At 32.1% G+C, this 20,957-nt stretch overlaps 2 protein-coding genes across 3 annotated transcripts in view; both read right to left on the bottom strand.

Moving 5' to 3' along the window:
- LOC145329777 (trypsin-3-like) overlaps positions 1-20,957 on the bottom strand; it is a 179,035-nt gene that overhangs the window by 20,195 nt on the left and 137,883 nt on the right. The window lies entirely within an intron of this gene.
- The window catches only part of LOC145329776 (uncharacterized), a 167,547-nt gene that overhangs the window by 8,709 nt on the left and 137,881 nt on the right, over positions 1-20,957 (bottom strand). Inside the window, exons 2-3 of one of the 2 annotated variants that reach the window (XM_080174164.1) lie at positions 2,376-2,466; positions 2,048-2,140 (exon numbers count right to left, since the gene is read on the bottom strand). In XM_080174164.1, coding sequence (XP_080030290.1) covers positions 2,048-2,124 — 77 coding nt within the window. In that variant the 5' untranslated portion in view covers positions 2,125-2,140; positions 2,376-2,466. Of the gene's footprint in view, positions 1-2,047; positions 2,141-2,373; positions 2,467-20,957 lie in introns of both variants that reach the window. The other variant, XM_080174165.1, reaches the window with a different exon arrangement.

Raw genomic sequence — 20,957 nt, 5'->3', positions numbered from 1 at the left:
CAACTCTATAATCATTACCAGAATGTCCGTACGTCCATTTTAAACATGTTGATTTTTCTACTTTTTTAACAATATATTTTTATGTGATCTAATTATCCGTTTGATCTGATTTTTTGGAATATTGATTTCTGGGACAACAAAGTACAATATTATAAGTGAAGCAACTCTATAATCAAGTCCTAAAAATGTAAGTATGTCCATAAACATTAATTTGTATCAAGCAGGTTTTCAACAAATTTATCTTAAATCTTATACTTTTATATTCTTATTATTCAGTTCTGACACTATTTAAGTGTTAATGTCCGTTTGTCCTGCCGTTTCAATGCTTCGCTTTTATGGATGTTGTCATCCTTGTTTTTTTTTAAATCATTAATCATCAAAATATATTTATATGATTTTGACAAATGACACAAATTATGTTTGCTTATGAAACATTAAGATTATAAATACATATATTTGGGGTTAATATTTCATAACTGGAAAAATCTGACAGTCTTAAAGTCAGGGCTCGGCAGCCGCGTGTCAAACCTCGGGGAATCGATCCTTTACAATTTTAATAACCAGTTGGAAGTCTAAACTCGATCCAAACATGGCAATTTCTCTTTTCCAAAAAATATTCAAAGCATTCAAAAGGATTTAAAAGGGCTTCGTTGTGGCTGACACTTGCAGCTACCGAGCCGTGCTAAAATTCTACTATCTTGTACTTTTACTTGGATGACAATACCCATAAAAAAGTGTATGAGCTCAAATATCATACAGTCAGGCTTCGTCGCGGCAGACGCGCAGCTGCCGAGCCGTGCTAAATTCTATGAGCTCAAAAATCATACAGTCAGACAAACAAACAATAATCAAACATTATAATACATTTGATATTGAGAGTTTATTTTTATAATAAAGGATTCTTATCAATAGAGCTACAGCTTTAAAATAAACGTAAGGATTTAATCAAAAATATTTATGCAAACTACATAAATTTTAAGGATTTAACTTTAGAAATGATTGACTGAAAATTTTGTGTACCTTGTTGTCCCATGAACCATTAATCCAAAAACCAGATAAATGGACTTACAGACTTCCTGGTAACGATTTAAGAGATGCTTCGCTTTTAAAAAAGACATTTTTTTAAAGATGAAAGAAAAGTTTGAAACACTACCTATATAGATGTAAACTATTTAAAAATCTACAAAATAAATTACGCAACTCAAATACAATTAAAAGATTTTCCCATGTCGTTTTCCCTATGTTTTAACCTTTCATTACCTAAAGAACAAATTACATTTTTGTCTATTTGTAGCTTGCTACCTAATTGTTTACCTAATGAGTAATATCTTTTTAAAAAATCTGACTGTCTATTCTATATCTGTCTACTTATCTAATTGTGTTTTTGTCTTTTTCTTTATATTGTCTAGTTTAATAACTATCTATCCATAATAGGATATATAAGTTGGAAGGAATTTTAATGTTAGAGGGAGATTTGAAATCTGCATCAAATTTTAAGGATTTTTTATAAAATTCGTTTTTTGTATAATTCTTTATCTAAAAGCGGAAATACAATTTAAGTTCATAAATTTTGACCAATAGGATAGGTGAGTTGGAAACTACCTGCGCTCTAATTAGTTGAATGATGTGCGACACTTAAGCTTCTCCAATCAGAGCGTAGATAATTTTCAATCCACCAATCACAGATGTCAAAATTAATTAACTTAAATTGTATTTCCGCTTTTAGATAAAAAAATATACAAAAAACGAATTTTATAAAAAAAAATCCTTAAAATTTGATGCAGATTTCAAATCTCCCTCTAACATTAAAATTCTTTCTAACTTATAAATCTTAATTTATAGTCTTTCTCCATTCTATCTATTTATTTTACTATTTGTTTGTTTTCTTTCTGTATGATATTCTCAATTTCTCAGTGTCTATGTACCCATTTGTCTGACTAGTCTAAAGTCTATTTCTCTAACTGTCTCTTTGTCTGCTATTCCTTCTATCTCTAACAGTCAGTCAGGCAGTCTGTCTGTCTGTCGGTGTGTCTGTCTATCTATCTACCTGTTATCTCTGTCTTCATCAGAATTGCTGATAAGATCTTTCTTGTCCATGATTGTTCCCGTGCTTATGATTACCATTATGCATAAAAACCTTAAAAATGAAGAAAAACACATAAATGGACAACCGAAACTTCCATTCTCCTCTCTTATATTCATGTGTCTTTGATTTTATTTTCAAATTTCAAAATAAAAAGAGAAATAATATAGCCTTAATCCTGCCTAAAGCCTAATTTTTTTTTTAACTTATTATAATCCTGGTTCCTACATCTTCCCAAAAACATTGGCAGACATACAACATACTTTATATTATGTAAAAAATATATTTACCTTTTTTAACTGTCTAATTCTAACCAAACATTTTATTAAATTATATTATCATTAATTATTATCAATAAGGGTTAACATTATGCATTCTTTTCTGAAAAAGAGTTTTTTTATGATTGTGCTTTCGGTAAATGATTTTGCTAAAAATATTTGCAACTTTTATTTACAGACAATAAAAGTAACTTTTCAAAGTGTCACTAAAACCAGCCCTGCGACGTCATAAAAATGAGGGGTTATCCAAAACTTTTTAGGGGTTTTCATACCACTTCTCCTCATTTTTATGCCGTCACATAACTGATTTTTGAGACACTTTTTAAGTTACAAAATACTATTATATTATTATATAAAAAATATAATAACTTATTTAACTTTTTAGTGCTTTCCATGAAAGTGGCTGGCGAGCCCTGAAATTCTCCTATTTGTAATTAAATGTAAAATTGGAGTAATAAATCTACAATTATAGATATATTAACCCTTACAGATCGGGCCCCTATTCCCACCTTAATAGATCGGGGGGGGGGGGGTCATATTGACCCCCCCCCCTCTATCTTGGCTTCTGTTACAGATAAAGACGTAAAACTTTTTTCTGGTGGTTCATGTGTATTTTTAGAGAAAATTACTTTTTCTAGTCATAGCAGTCAGGCCGCTCCTTAGCCGCTTTTTAGCGGCCAGCCGCTAAATTTTAAAACAGCTGTAGAGCGGCCAATTTTGCAGCTAGGATGATCAAATTTTAGGACGAACTTTTATTTTTCATAACAAAAAAATTACCTTTTCTGATCATCGCCGAAAAACGGCAAATAACGGAAACCGCCATTTTCGGCGGTTACGGCGGTAAAACGGCGGTTGGCAGCGCCAATTAATATTTTTATCTGTTTATTGTTGCTCAAGAATTCATCAAAAAAATTTATAGGTCTCTAGCTGTAATAGAAGCCACAATATTCATGATATATGTCTGTAGTAAAAGCCGGACAAAAATCGGTCATAAAGTCGGTCAGGGAGTGGTCAAACGGTCATAACACCACTTTTCTCATAAGGCCATTGATATCTCAGTATTCACCAAAAAAATTTTAGGTTTCTACCTTATACACAAAAGTCATAATGTAGAAATTAAGATTTATTTAGAATTTTTTTTTAAATTTTGGTGCTACCCAACCGACTTTGAACGGACACCACGACCGACACAGACCAGATATCCTAATAAAATCAACTCCTGCCGACGCATAATTACTAAACTTAAAAAGTCATGAAGTCACAGCTCTCCATCTTACCTACAAAAAAAATTACATTAAAAAAACTAGAGGGAGGGGTCAATATGACCCCCCCCCCCCCGATCTGTAAGGGTTAAGAAGACAACTACCTGGATCTTCCTTTTGGGAACCTTTTACGTCTGCTAGCAAATTGCTTTCTACTCTTTTGTAGCGTCTTGGCTGTGTTAATATTCTGGACGTTATTGGCTGATTTTCAAGGACCCAGTTAAAAGTCCTCAAAACGAGGACATACAGTTATTTAACACCTTCCCCTTCTGTTGTTTTATTCTAATAGTTGAGGGTAAGTTTATTTTTCCATGCCTAACACTGCAGGGCCTATATCTGCGATGCTAACACCATTCAGGGCTACCCAGTAATCAACAAACAAATGAAAAACTACCCCTAAACTTATTTTTAGTTTATGAAAAACAAAAAACGGGATGGGGGGTTTGTGCTCATAGAAAGACCATTGTTTTAGAGATACTTGGTGCCGTGTAAATGACGAGAAAACATTGCAAAATCATTTTGAATTGAATCAAATGAAACAAGATATAAAAATCCTTCTAAAAAAAGATACAAATCAAGTATACGTAGAAGATAGGTGGGTAATTAAAAATACATCTATAAATATCCTTCGATATGAAACAAGCTTTAAGTGTAGGACATTTACCCAAATAAAAATATTGTATCTAAAACATGTAATAAGTGCATTGAAAAATATTTTGCGTGCCCAAGTAACGACCTTTGAAATGTTGTTTATACAAAAATATAGAATAGTTCTTTAAACTTTTAAAATTTCATTAGTTTTAAATATGGAAATCTTACGTCTAAAGTCCCAAATAATCTATTACATTCTAAAAAAGTTACTTTAGTTTGGTTTTAGGTTTTATCACGTTTGCCTATATTTTAGAAATAATTTTCCTTTTTGAGAGAACACCCTTAAAACTTCTTTCCTTTAAATAGTTGTTGTTGAAGAGAAAATTTCAAAACAGGAATTAGTTGAAAATAAAGGAGTTAATAAAATCATGAAAACGTAAAAATCTAGGAATCGATCTAGCACCCCAAATAACAAACAGACGGACAAAACAATGTATATATTAGATGGGCATAGATAGTGGGAATCTTCACTAAAAACTTCAGCTGTCTATCTTAAATAGGAGCCGAGAAAATCACGTTTCCCCCAATTCATTAATTACGGACAGACGGACATTGTGAATTATAGAGTAGCTTCGCTACTAAAAAGTTTTAACAAAATAGCTAGCCACCTTTGAAAAAAAATACATAAAAGCAGGAATTTCCTGAAAGGAAGTAAAAATTATCTGGGAGTGATGAAATTGAGTATTATTCCTAGAAATTATTGGGATAAATAAACAATGACAAGATTTTTTGAAAAACAAGGATGACAACATCCATAACTAGGGAAGCACAAAAAAATCACGGATGGACAAAAAGACAAAGTAAGTTAGAAAGCAGATATTCATTGCTATGCAAAACTAAAATAAATTAACGAAGTATTTCTGCAAAAATGTGTTTTGATCTTTTGTAGCATAAACGACAGACAAGCTTAGTCAATTATTTATACTGGAATGAGGTATAGAGAATCTAAAAAGAACCAGCCGTCTATCGTGAAAAACAGGCGAGAAATTAACGTTTTCCTCAAACTGTTTCTTACAGACGGACGGGCTTTTCTAACTGAAAGTAAGTTTATCCATTAACCGATATGGTTCTCCTAACAATATATAAAACAGTATAAAAATAGTCTAGTGCATAGGCGTCCAGGGGGGGGGGTAATGGGGCGATTACCCCCCCCCCCCCAAACGATTTTGGGGGTACCTACGGCACCCCCAAAATTTTTTCCTTTTCCCCCCCTCCCATTCAAAATTACCCCTACCCTGGGGGTGCCGTAGGCACCCCCAACCTTTTAGGAGGGGGTATTTACCCCCCCAAACAATTTTGGGGGGGTAAATACCCCCCCCCCCCCCAAAATAAAAAATCTCTAATAAAAAAATTTTTGCGCGCTTCGCGCGCATTTTTAATACTATATATTTAATAAAATTTAAATTACCCCCCCCCCAAAAAATTTTACCCCGGGGGTAAATTTTGGGGGAGGTAAACTAAATTTACCCCTGCCAACAGATTTCAGGGGGGGTAATTACCCCCCCCAAGCAAATTTTACCCTTGGGGTAAAAATTTTGGGGGGGGTAAAAAAAATTTGCGGCGCGCTTCGCGCGCCATTTTACACCCCCCAAACACGAATTACCCCTCCCAAAATAAAAAGCTTGGACGCCCCTGGTCTAGTAAAAATCTAAATATATTGAAAATGACATTTGTATAATTCTATAACAGTATCACAATATGTAAACTATTTCTAAATGCCTACTAAAATATTTTAAATTTTACAGTCAAAACATTCATATGACTACAGTAAAGTTATACAGGCAATCTATTGCTACTATTCCTAAATCTTTTTATTGTAAGTAAAAGTTTAAAATTTTGGTTAATGAAAGAAAACGAAGCAGTGGGTTTTTGATAGATTATTTTAGGTTATGTTTATGTTAATGATTGCTCCGCAGTGTTATAGCCCTCAGCAGGTTTACAGAGGCTAGAATTAGGAGAAAATCTACTGTGAAAATGCGACGAAACCCACCACATAGTTTTCTTTGCATGTTCCAAAATTCTTTCATTAAAACTTTCGTTTGAAATGCAAAATCTTTTAAAGAGCCTTTTTGTTGATTTTTATATCTACATATTTTGTTTATTGAAATCCATTCAATTTCCTCACTTTAAAAAAAACAAATATTTGCCTCTTAACTTGAAGATAATTAATTCAGTGCGCAAAATTAAGTATTTTAGAAGTTAAAATAGTCATACCTAAGCATAAGCTGTAATCAATACTTAATTGCAAAAAAATACACCTTGCTTAATTAAATTTAAATTCAAGCAGGTTTAAGACACTGTTAATTGAGGAAGTTTTTTGGCAAAGAGGGGGCCGGGTTACTAACTATTATAATTTTTGATTTAATGAGTATTTAGATTCCGTATTTGAGATTTATTACAGCAAGCAAATATTTTTTAGCATCATAATTTTGTTTTTATTGAAATATCAATAATACAATATTGATGAAAAAGTAATTGTCTGTTTTATTAGTCTGCAATAAATTGTTATCATATGTTTGTCATTACAGCAATATAAATGGACCATCTGAAATAAGAATTTTCAGTCAATTCTTTCTCAGCAAAACATTTAAGTGACATTCTTTAATAGATTTTTTGAGTTCCTTGCTACTTTATATAATCTTTTGGTAGGGTGGAGGTAACCTAACATAATAGATATAAATCTTCCCGGGTCTTATGAGAAGCTTCACTGTATTGGAGAATCATATTGGTCCAACGGAAAGCGAAATTCTTTGATACAAACCTACAGAGGGACAGATAGAAATCCTGTTATTTTTGTATAATTATATAGGATATAAAATGAAATGGCAGAAAACATAAGCTGAAATTTATGAGTGTATTTTTGTTTACACGTTATCTCTCAAAGTAGACAATTGTATAATTTTTAAAAGCGAAGCTTTTCTATAATTAGGGTCGGTCCGTCCGTCAGTCCGTCCGTAACGGATAGCTTTTTTCGCTAATTTAGGCATGTTAGAATTGTCCTATTGATTTCAAACTTTGCATGATGATTTCTGTAGTAGTTAGGTACGATTTAGAAAGCGTAGCAACTCTATAATCATTACCAGAATGTCCGTACGTCCATTTTAAACATGTTGATTTTTTTTACTTTTTTAACAACAATTTTTTATGTGATAAAATCATCCGATTGATCTGATTTTTTGATTACTGATTCCTATTACAATGAGGTACAATATTATGAGCGAAGCATCTCTATAATCAAGTATTAAAAATGTCAGTATGTCCTTAAACAGAATTCTGTATCTAAGAAGTTTTGCAACAAATTTACGTATAATTTTGTCAAACCTTATATTTTCATATTTTGTAAATTCAGTTCTGACAGTCAACAAAAGTTAATGTTCGTCTGTCATATCGTTTCAGAGCTTCGCTTTTATGGATGTTGTCATCCTTGTTATATGACAAATATTATTTAATCTTTGGTAAAAATCCTATATATTGCAGTTGATTATGAAATATGTTTCCTCCTCTCTAACAAGACATTGAATTTACACTTACATAGTTTAATATTAGGTTTCACATATCTGGAGGGATAATGGAGTTAAATTGATAGACGCCTCTAATGATAGTAATCATGATCAAATAGGTTCTTGTTTGGTATCAGCGTTCCAACAAAATAGGAAATAATCCAGTGATTTCTCACTTTCGTATTTATGGAGAACCTAAAACCAATTTTTTAATATGTGTTAGAATTAAAAATTTTATATAGGCTTACCTACATTTAATAAAAATAAAACCTCCAACCTAATATTGCTAGTTCCAGCATGTCATGCGTCGTTGGAGAGGTATGAGTTCGATCTCCATAAAATCTGCGCCATAATTAAAGACATTAATACTTGTGCCTTCTGCTGCTTTGTGACAATAAAAGTAAGAGTAGGAATTATGCATTAGATCGACTTAGGTGTAACTCATTATCATACACTTACACAGACAAAGGTCGTGCAATCGAAGGGTTGGTTGTCTGCAATAGTTGGAATATCAATGCCATGTTAACCTATAGTTCATATCTAAAATCTAAATCTAAATACATCTATATTAATTTAAAAGGGCTTTATAAAAATATTTGTAAATATATCTAAAAATCTGTGTATAAAGCACATAGTAACATATTTTACCCCCTGTAAGAAATTCCTAACAACATTTGTTATTATCAAATTCATAAAATGTATTTAATTAACATGCATAATAGTTCAAACTTTATTTAATATTTAATGATTTATACAACGATGTTGAATTCTAAATAAATCATTAAAGTGTATTTAACGTGTTATATTTATATCTAGTTCATCTTTTTACAAAATGCTTCAGCAAAAAACGTATGTTTAAAAAAACGATAGTAAAAAATACATGAATAAGCAAAGATAGCTAGGTGAAACAAGGATGACAATATACGTTAATAGCCAAGAGGTGGTAGTCAATTTAATAAAGTATCAGAACTTAATTAATCTATTCCAGCAGCCAGCCAAGAAATTTCCCATATAGCTATCGTTTTCCACAAATAGGTGATTGGATAGAACAATGGTCGCTAAGAGAATATGGTCTGAAGAAGACAGTTGATCAATTGATGCCACGATAAAGATAGACGGACAAATTGAGTTTCAGAGAGGTTTTAAAGTTAGAAAACAATCTATCTAATAATTTACTCATATGCATTATATTTTGGAGATTTTAAAAGAAACAAAGACAGTTTGTTTGTAGCTTTGTTTGCGTTGTATTAAACATTGGTGTCATTAGGTCGATTTTTTAATATCAAACTAGAAGAAACAAGAACAATCATGTCTTTATGACATGCAATCGTATTTATTTTAAAAATACAAATGTTACGGTTAGTTTCTTCTACCACTTCGAAGATTCGCTTTTATGGATGTTGTCATTCTTGTTCAATTTGGTAGCTAATACATTAAATTATTATATATGAATAATAAATGACTATTTAAAACGTCAAAATTTAAAAAAATAATTGGTCAATTTCTAAGTAACGTTTGTCAGAAAATACTCTAGTTTAAAAGTTTGATATTGATGGTTGGGGAGTGTAAGCTTCCAGAAAAAAAAGACATAAAAATGAGCATTTAAAAATCATTCATACTGATACAAATTATTATTGATTTAAAGAGGAAGTTTTAGTTTATTTACATAATAGTTTTCTAGTGTCATAGCTACTCTATCTTATACAGACGTCCGTAAAATTCTTTAAAATAGCATAGCTACACTGTGAATACCCAACACATTGGTTCAATAGAGGCGTGCAAGAGGGGAATGTATGCACTCCCTAGGAGGTGTTCACCCCCCTACAACCCTCTACACCAACATTGATAAGGTTCCACACGGCCAAGGGAGATTAATTTTAAAAATCAACACCACCGCCCCCCCTTCACTCTAAAATTTATGAAGGATAAAAAATGTGCACCCTTTCCACGCAAATTTACAAATTTAAGAATACTTTCTTGACTTTTAAGTTAATGGGTGGACCCCTAATGGGTGTATCCACTCCCTGACACTCTTTATAAATACACCCCTTGTGTTGTCTGTGATAAACTCCCCTACACCCCCTCGATTTTGTTGAATTGATCATGGATTTTCCATTTTACAGTTTATTGTTCTATTTTTATTTTGTTGTTTCGCTACTTTTGGTTAAAATTGTTCTGGTATTTTAAAATATGTTTCAACTGCTTTTTAGTTAGTGACACATAAACAATTATTTCCTACATTTTTTGTCATTTATTCATCTACACATGTCCTTTCTCTCAAAGATAACTCATATGTGTTTTAGGAGCGCAACTGATTTATAATTCTAAGATATGTCCGTCGTCCTGAAAGATCTAAAGTTAGAATGTCATATAGATATAAAACTTATCAAGGCTATTCCTATGACAAAAAGGTATACTATTTAAGTAATACTGTGTAACCATTGTCAAAAGAGTGTTAATTGATTAATTTATACTAGCGGATTCGCCCCTAGCCTCTAGGGGCTTCGCCCTATATAGTTATGGGAAGTCAACCCTGCTGAAAAGAAATATTCAAAAAAAATTATTCTTTGTTTAATTACTCTGTGGTAAAATTAAACCCAGGCTGTGCGCTTTATGCACAAAAATTTTAATTTGTACAAATTAAACCCAGGTTGTTTGCCGTATACACAAAAATTTAAATTCGTAAAAATTAAATCTAGGTTGTTCGCATACACAAAAATTAAAATCAAAAGGAATATTTAAATTTTTTGGAGGGGGGGGGGGATTCATGGGGGCTTCGCCCTATGTTGCAGTGGTGTTCCCCCACCCCAATTACTGGGTTTTGTTTACAAAAATTTTAAAAATAAAAAAAATTTGGAAGTAGGGATATTTTTATTTTTTGGGGGGGTTGGGGTGTCCCCCCCCCCAAGAAAATAGCTTAAAACCACCAGAGGACCAGTAGGTATATTCCCAGAAGGGTAGAGCCCAATTTGATCAGCAGTTACTGAAATTATACAAAAAATGTAAAAAAAAAAATTTGGGGGGGGGTGGTTTTTTTTATTTTTTTTTGGGAGGGGGGAGGTTTGGGGTGTCCCATCCTCCAAGAAAATAGCCTAAAACCACAACAGGACCAGTAGGTATATTCCCTGAAGAGTAGAATCCGATCGGTTCAGTGGTTACCGAGATCTTAAGGGACGGACAGACAGACATCAAGCTACTTTGTATTATAGATTATATTTTCTCTTAGTATTTATTTTTTATTAAATTGTACCTATTTCTGTTTGTTATTATGCCTAATAAATCCTTTTTAAAATTCATTAATCCTACCATATAGACAGTTTTCCGTTGATAGTAAAATTGAAAACTCTGAGATTATTTCTAGTTTTTATTTTATCATGATTTTTCAGTATGGCTCAGAACCGGTAGATTTTAATCGGTTTGAAGCAATAATGGAAAAATTCTTGTTTAAAACTTATTTTTCTGTCTTTTCTTTTCTACACCTGCTCGTAATGTCCTTTCTGTATATTTTAAGTAGCAATTCTATAATATAATTATTTCCGCTAAAATCACATTAACAGTTCACATCAAATACTGTAATTCTACGGTGATATCATGAAAATAAATCTTCTAACATATTTGTACTCCTATAGGTGAATTAATAGAAAGCCTGCATCTCGACTACCCTATGCAAGCTAAGCTGCTTTTTAAGGCCATTTTTTAAAAAGTAAACATTTTCTATCAGCTTAATCTGCACCTCTTTTAACAACCCACAAACCTTTTTTATTCCAAAATGCATAGCTTTATTACAATTAGATAAAAACATACGAAATAGGTCAGTAGCCGACAAATCAACCTTCCCCAAATATAAAATTAGTGGAATGAAAAACAGGGAGGGGGGTGGCTTTTGGCTGTTTATTACACTAGTCCTCAAAGTTTTATAATAAAGTTTCCTATTCGTTAACCTAACAACTTTGGGGACTTTTATTGAATTTTAATTGGTTGGTTCATTAAGTTGCGTGTCCAAACGTTTCAACTACTAATTGTAATATGCAGATAGAGTAATTTGTGTATCATCATTGGGGTTGCACATTAATTTATCGGCCATTGTCTTATTCCTGAATGGAAAAGCAGAACAACTGAAGTACCTTGGAAATTGAGAAAGTTGAGTGTTCTTTCTCAACTGAACGTAAATGAAACATTTGCATTTTTTGAAGGAAAACAAGGATAAAAATGTGCATTCTTCATGCGGTTAGAAAAACTGAAAAATAAGCATAATTTATCCTAACAACGGAGGCCCCCAAGCATCTAGGAGTCCTACATACAATATATTTGGAGCGGGGGACATAAGTATAGCCTAAATCCATCCCTGGAACTATGCCATGCTTCCCTAAAGATAAAAAATATCTTACTATATACTTTGTACTAGAGTTGGCTCGATATATTTATCTCCCTATTGGCTAGTTTTCTATATGCATATCTATTTCTCAATAAATCTATTTTCCTCACCCGGCATTACTATCTAAAAGAAAGTAAATATTTAATAATCTAAATGATTTTAAAAAGATTTTTTAAATTTTTTTTTTTTTTACATTACCATCACCAAAGGGTTAATGATGATGATTACAATTTTAGTTTAATATTTGAACACACAAAGTGTCGCCACAATCGAATTCTTTTAAAACAGAGTTTTCTTAAATTTATTATATTATAAATCTAAATTTTCTTTTTTATGATTAGAAATTAAATACATTGATATAAGGTAAATAGCAACATGAAATTAAAAAAAGGAATTTATTTTTAATAAAGTAAAATAATGGGTCTTATCCTTCTGGGCAATGAGAGTTTATTATGGATTATTGGAGCACTATGAGTTTTAAACAAATATTTCTTGGAAAACTTGAGCTCGTTTATAGACATTTATTTCCTATATAGATCTGACATGGATCTTGAAGCAATTAAGCAGGCCGTTTTGTATATGTTAAAATTTGGAAGATTTCATTAAATAAAAGTTATCGCAAATATACTTAGTAAATAATAGGACTCCATACAAAGGACGTCCAAGAGGGGAGAGGGGTAAATGAGTGATTATCCGCCCCCCCCCCCCCCGCAAAATGAATTTTGAAAAAAGCTTGGACGTCCTTGCCTCTATGATATAAATATTACCCCCCAACCCAAAAAAAAAATATAAAAAACTTGGACATCCTTGACTCCATCTAGGGGCAGTTGAGGGTGGGGGGGGGAGGTGGTTAGATGTCTTAGATTTACATAGTTTTAATTGAAAATGAAGAAATCAAATTTGGGGGAAGAGTCACTTTTACATAGGGACAATTTTTTGAAAGTGGAGTTTACCCTCCCTCAAAATAGCTTTATAACTTCTCGGGACCAACAAGAAAGATTCTTAGCAACATACAGACAGACAGGATAGGATTAATGAGGCAGGAATCATATTTTGTAAGTCTTTAGTCACACAAAAGAATATTTGGAATCGCTTTACTTATTGGACTTTTTAGGAAAGCTTTCTTTAGAATCGGGGCTGGCTTTTAATATTAAAATTGCTGGCTTAATAAATTTAACATTGTCCTGTTAAAATCGTTTAAATTTATTACAATTTTTTATTAAGATTACCCTCAACTAATAATAGTTTTTCAAGCAAAGCAAAAATTTTACCTAAAATTATACCAAAAAAGCTTAGGTATGTGTTAAACAACGCACGTGACTGCAAACTAACTTATAACAAAATTTACTCTTATAATGTTTTTTTTTATAATAGTTGGTAATTCCTTTTGAAGCAAAATAAATTCTAGATCATTGTTAAATCACTGTGATTACTATGGTGTACATTAACAAACAATATATCATATTACACAAAAGCAAAATTTAACATTATGTTTAATTCAATAGGTATCACTAAAACAAACTAAATTCTTATATTTTCACTTTAAATTTTGTATGTTTAATTAGTTTTATTATAAGCACTATTTTGTGCTAAGTATGGAGAGGAACTTTAGAAACGCGATCGCTCACTCGTTGTACGTACTTGTACAACTTGATTTAACTAAACGAAACCCAGAAAAAAAACTTGTTTTTGCTCTCTCTCATTTAATAAATCTTTCTATCTCCACCCACCCCTCATTTACATTCCCCATCTTCCTCCTTCCCTCTTTTCTCCTCCGATATGAGTTTGCCTAAGTCAAGCTCGGCTCTCAGAGTAAATTTCATACAAAACAACAAAATAGTGTAATTTATTTAGCAAAGATTTTATTTCAAGAAGTCATTATTTGTCGATAAAAAAAAGAAAACGACAAAAATAAAATTGAATTGATAAATGGGTAAAAGACAAATTTCATAAAAAAAAGAATTTAAAAAAACATCTTTATTCTTTAAAACTCATTTGAAAACAGTTGTTTTATTAGGTAGTTTCTTTTTTTTCCATCATTACTATAATGCACTGAATATGGATAAATTTATACTTATTAATGTTAAAGTTTATTAACATTTTATTTGTTTTGTAAAATTACCTTTAAGAAGAGAAACCGAATAACTAAGCAAGCAAAAAGAAAGAAATAAATAAAAAGAAGAGTGTGTGAGAGAAAGAGAGAGACGAAGAAAGGAGCGAAAGCGCACTCCGACGAGCGAACGGAGAAAGTTAGGAGACGAAAACAACAAAGAAAGAGTAATGATATTAAATAGGGAAGGATTTACATATATGACATTAGAATGTACATCAAATTTTATGCAAGCAAGGACAATTCTGTCCCAAAACAATATTATAGTATTGATTCCTAGACAATTAGGCATGATGTTATTAGCGATATGACTATGTAAATATATCGATAAACAGCGCCTTGTATTTAAGCAATTTTATACTATATTACTTAAGATTTTGTTTTAACTTCTAAATTTACATTAATTTAAATTAGCACTGGTGCTCTAAAAGTGTTAATGTTCGCTTGTCCTAGTGTCTTAGTGTCAGAACTGAATAATCAGAACATGAACATAAAAGCCTAAATATATGAAAATCGAAACTCAATTGTAGAAAACTGCTTAAATACAGGATAATGTTTAAGGACATACTTACATTTTTTGGACTTGATTATAGAGATGCTTAGCTTATAACATTATACTTTATTGACCTATGATTCAGTATCCCAAAAAACAGATCAATCGGATAATTATATATCACATAAAATTAGTAGTTAAAAAGATAAACAATCAACATGTTTAAATGAACGCACAGACATTCTGGTAATATAGAATTATGGAGTTGATACGCTTTCTAAATCGTACCTAACTACTGCAGGAATCACCATGCAAAGTTTGAAATCGATAGGACAATTATAACATGCCAAATTAAAGAAAAAAGCTACGGATGAACGGACCGACCCTAATTATAGAAAAGCTTCGCCTTTTAACAGTATTAATATTCAAAAATAATTCTAAACTATATATTAATGATTTCTTTCAAAAGATATTTTATTTTATTTTTTGTATATTAGATTTTTGTTGACTTTTCTTGAAATCAAGAATCACATAATGTTCTCCAGATCCTAAAAAAAGCAGAAATATAAAAAAATACATACATTTAAATTTCAAAAAAGGGCGTTCTCCTTCTCGAATACTCAAGTTTTCAAAATTGAAAAATATTTCTAAGAGGACATTACCCGAAAAAGTAATGGAGGTGTATAGTAGTTCGTTCGTTTATTACTTGGGTAATATTTATTAGGTACTGCACGGTTAGGGTAAAGGAAAAAATCCCAGCTCCCTTTATTTCCAAAAGTAATGGGAGGGGGGAGGGGAAGTACAAGGATGGAAAAGGATTTAGTCAGCCCACCTTATCAAATTCAGCTGGCTGAATGAGTCCATCTTTATTAACATCCATCTCAGTCAAGACATCTCCAGCTAGTTTCAAAGCAGAGCTCTCCAAAGATCCAAATATTCTATTAAAGAGGACAATGTTAGGTCTATCATCATCGGGGCTCGGCTGCCGAACGTTTCAAGAGTGTTAGCGAAAATACTGTTGACTAGGTAGAGTTGCCGTAAGTGGAAACTAAATACTTATGACGTAATTAAATGATAATTGTAATCAAAAAAAAAATTAAGACTAATACAGAAAAATAAAGTTTTGTAAATAAAAAGTACTTTGCAAGCATAGCCTCTCTAGCATTATGTCTGTTTAGTATATCATGATACATAACCCTGAAATATATCAAAATTAAATTAAAACCCACTTGTCTTCTTATTATCTACAATAACTACAAAATTTTTAGCAAAAACCTAAAAAAAAATTGATGAGAACCACATTTTATGGCTTAAAAATGAAATATTAAATTAAAATACATATTTGATTTATTTTAAGATATCTGAAGTGTTAAATTCCCCAACATGTTTTTTAAAGAAATTATGAAATCAAAGAAGATTGGATTTCATTATGGATAATATTGGGAGCTAACAAGGACGTCCAAGCTTTTTATTTTTTTTTGGAAGAGGGGTGAGGGTAATATTTATATCATATAGGCAAGGACTTCCAAGCTTTTTTTATTACTTATTTATTTTTAAGGGTTTAAATTTAAATGTTTGTGGGTACCCCATATTAATTTGAAGGAGGGGGCAGGGGATTACCATTTTACCCCCTCCCTTCATGTACGTCCCTTGAAGCTATTTAAGTAGAACAAATTATTTAACTCGGAATTATACCTGAAAATTTCTTTGATATCCAGACTGTTAGAACCATCCTGATCCAAGCTCTGAAACTTCATGATTGTTCCCTCCGTGCCACTCAACAATACTGATCTTTTTACTCTTTCCTCTACCTGTATAAAGATTCAGTATCAAGTCACATAAGATAATTTTATATAATTTGTTTCATTTTATCATATTTAATATAATTTTATTTCCTAAACTTGTTTTTCTGTATAACCTAAACCCAGTGGGGCCAAAACCTAAAGTACATTGCAATATTATTTTTAGACCATTGCTTGTACTACATTCACAACTTACTAACTACCCTGCTAATAAACATACAGCATTTTTTAGAAAGTTATTCTTACAGTTATTTCAGTGTCTCCGTCGCTCAACTTTTGAATGTTAGTAGCTTCCTCGCCATCTCTGCTTCCACCAACTGCTTCTTCATCTATATGCAAAACATAATCAAAGGAATTATTTTTGGCCTTGAAAAGATTCTTAAAGAATAAGCATTTCTCGTTTTAGCCAACTTAAGTAAAACAAGGATAACAACATCCATCAAAAGAAAAGCTTTACAATCCTACCATAAGACATACGAACATTAATTTAGTGTCAGAACTTAAAATGCAGAAAATTGATAATAAGTCTAAACAAAGTTTTAAATGAATTTGTTACAAAAATGCGTAATGATACCTTGATACACTGAGGAAAAATCTTTTTGTACAACAGCAGGTTTCTCAGATGAAGACATGGCTACCATAGTCATAGCTGTAGTGGATGAAGTAGTAATGGTAGTTGAAGGGGTTGTCCCTACAGTAGTCCTGTCGAAATGTTCATACAGTTAGCGGCTACGCCTCTAGAGGTATTTGAGGTAGAGGGAATCTACCACCCCCATTTTCATTATTTCTCTAATGGGTGATATCTTTTTTTTCGGGGGGGGGGGGGGGAGGTGGTACCCTTTTTTTCTAAGTAGCGAAACCCTTAAAAATAATTATATCCAATGACAAATTGAAAAAGCACAAAAATAATTCAGAGAAAGTAATTTGAAGATCAGTTGTCATAAACTAAGGAAACATTTATTTGTAAAAATCACAAAACCTTTCACATGTGTTAATCATGGAGTAATTTCACTACTGATGATTAGCTAAAAGAAACAAACGGATTCGGTAAGTGATGATCAGAAATTTCGTAGGCAAAATTGAAAATTTTAAGAAGAATTTCCTTGAAGGCAGGGACGTCCAAGCTTTTTATTTTGAGGTGGGTAAAATAAGAGTACACCCCTTTACCCAGATCCTTGGACGCCTATGATTGAAGGGAAAAAAACATTTTATGCTGACAGACAATCATATGGAAATGTTGAATGACTTCGCTGCTAAACATTTAGTTTAAAATGATATATTTATAGTATTTCTGAAAAAGGATGACAAATTAGGTGAATGGGAATATTATATCTTATAATATATCTTTTAAAATATCGCTTTTCTGAAAGCTAAAACACGCCAGGCTACAATTGAATCAAGAGAAAAGTAAGTGCCGAGCTCTGGGAGCTATGTATGGTGAAATTAGACATAAAACCATAATGATTCCAGGTAAAACCAAAATATTTCAGCGGGATCTTTTTGAGAAAATTAGATTTGAAAATTTCAGGTTCAATTTTCACCCCCTAGGAGTTGCCGTATAATCATAACAAGAAAAGCAAAGATTATTTAATTTAAATTTTGAACAACTTTGCTTTTATGAAGTCTTTCATAAAACCTCTCTATAAATGATTTATTTAAGGCTGAATTTCCGTGACCTTAGCAAAGCAACTGATAAAAATGGCCATTAATTAACTCCCTTCAGGAGTGGTTTTATGAAGAACTTTATTAAAGCAAGCTTGTTTAAAATTTTAAATAAATAATCTTTGCTTTTCTTGTCATGATTATGCGCAACTCCTAGGGGGTGAAAATTGAATTTGAAATTTTCAAATCTAATTTTCTCAAAAAGATCCCGCTGAAATATTTTGGTTTACCTGGAATCATTATTTTTTTATGTCTAATATCACCATACATAGGTTCCAGAGCTCGGCACTTATTTTTATCTTGATTCAATTGTAGCCTGGCGTGAACAGCATTATCTTTAAAATTGACTTTGGGTTTTCATGTAATATGATAATATACTTGCTACGCTTTCTAAATCGTACTTAAGGATTCACATGCCAAGTATAAAATTGATAGGACAATTCTAAGATGTCTAAATTCACTATAAGGATGAATAGACCTAACCTAATTATACAAAAGCTTCGTTATTAAAAGTATACCTGCATTGTCCCTGACAATTACAGCAGAAAATATTACACTTCCCTGTGGCGCAGCAATTCCAAGGATGCACTAGAAAACAAGAGTGACAACATCCATAAAGTGTCTGAACGATTATAGAGTTGCTACGCATTCTGTGTCATACTTTACTACTACTGGAACCACCATGCAAAGTTTGAATTCGATAGGACAATTATAACATGCCTAAATTAACGAAAATAGCTATCTTACGGACGGACCGGCCCTAATTATAGAAATGCTTCGCTTTTAAAAATATCAATAACTAGTGGCTACGCCCCTAGAGGCATCTAGGGGCACTTCAAGAAAGGGAAAATAGAGGAGTGAATAAGTCGACATTTTACTTTCCGTTTCATGCTTATCAAGGATGAAAACATCTATAATCAGACGCTGCGACAAACGAACGTCAACACTGCACTGGTAGAGTGTCAAAACCTTATAAGGAGAATATTAATTTTTAAGTGCTAGTGTAAACAAAAGGGTACATAAATTTCTATGTTATTATGTTTACATTAAGATACTAATTATTTTTTTCAACATAAGGAAATTTGGGAAGAGTCCCTTTCGTAACATCGTCCAAATAAGGGGCGATTCGTCGTATTTTTAAAATGGATTTTTATAGGTTATATTGGGTTAGGTGATTGCCCCACAGGTTTAGGTAATTGGCCCCGCAGAGTTAGAGCCCCCCGCAGGTGCTAGTAATAGGAGAAAAGCTACTGTAAAAAATACGAAGAATCGCCCCATAAGGTGCCATGTTACGAAAGTGACTATACCCGGAAATTTTTAAATAAAGGTAAAAAGGTTGTCTTTCTGTTACTTAAGATCTTACTATCTGCTTGACCGATATGGTTTTCCAATTCCGTCACCCCCTTCCCCTTCCGTTTCCCTCAAGTGCCTCTCGAGGCCGTTAGGGCCGTACTTACTTAAATAAATATAAGCAAATAATTAGGACTTAATGTGTATCTATCTATTGATTACCATGTGTCCCATCATCACAAGCACATTTGACACCAGCTGTAGCATGCCACGGACAACAGATACCTGCAATAGAAAATACGGTGATTTCCTACAAAGTGCCAGTTGAGCATTTATAAACCTCAACTTATTCATTAAATAAATTGAAAGAGTGGGGGTCTTCCTATGCCTAAATTATGCAGATGGTCTAAATCCTATGGGCCAATTTCCCTAACCCAAAAAGACCTAACCTCCACCAAACTGTTTTTTTGTTGTTGTTTGGGTTTCGACTAAAAGATCACTGTGTCTTTGATGTTTGCAAAGCGTTTAATGATTAATTCAATAATTTTTATTCGTTCTTACAATAAATGTATAAAAATATCGTATAATCCAGACAACTACCTGCCCCAAGTGGCAGAGACCCATTTCATCAGCTCAAAATTGCTTTTGTTCTTTTGAAGGGACTTGGCTGTTTTTATATTTCCGACGATATTAGCTGATCTCAAATACCAAATATAAATCGGCTGGGTCCTTGTTCTGAGGGGAGAGTTATAAATAGCTTTTGCCCCCTCTATTATTTCATTTTATTGTTTTATGTATTTTAGAAGTGTTCTGTCGGTTTCATGCTTTAAAATACATGTATTTATATATTAAGGTTTCGTTATTATTCTACTTTTTGTCATCCGTAATCTTTTTGCGCTTAACTACTTATTAAAAGCGAAGCTTTTCTATAATTAGGGTCGGTCCGTACGTCCGAGATAGATTCATTAATTTAGGCATGTTAGAATTGTCCTATCGATTTCAAACTTTGCATGATGATTCCTGTAGTAGCAACTCTGTAATCATTACCTGAATGTCCGTACGTCTATTTTAAACATGTTGATTTTTCTACTTTTTTAACAACAATTTTTTATATGATCTAATAGTTCGTTTGATCTGATTTTTGGTATATTGATTCCTGGGACAACAAAGAACAATATCATAAGCGAAGCAAATCTATAATCAAGTCCTAAACATGTAAGTATGTCCATAACATTATCCTTTATCAAGCAGTTTTTCGACAAATTACTTACAATTTTACTTTGACTCTTATACATTTATATTCTGATTATTCAGTTCTTACACTATACAAGTGTTAATGTCCGTTTGTCCTACCGTTTCAGTGCTTCGCTTTTATGGATGTTGTCATCCTTTTTTTTATAACATTCTTGTTTTTAATTCTGAAATACAAACAAAAAAGAAAAAGAAAACTT

The sequence above is a fragment of the Acartia tonsa genome, chromosome 10, assembly GCF_053477335.1.
Source record: "Acartia tonsa isolate MP-2025a chromosome 10, ASM5347733v1, whole genome shotgun sequence".
NCBI lineage: Eukaryota > Metazoa > Arthropoda > Copepoda > Calanoida > Acartiidae > Acartia > Acartia tonsa.
The sequence above is the reverse complement of the archived record's forward strand: the minus strand, read 5'-3'. Positions and strand labels throughout refer to the sequence as shown.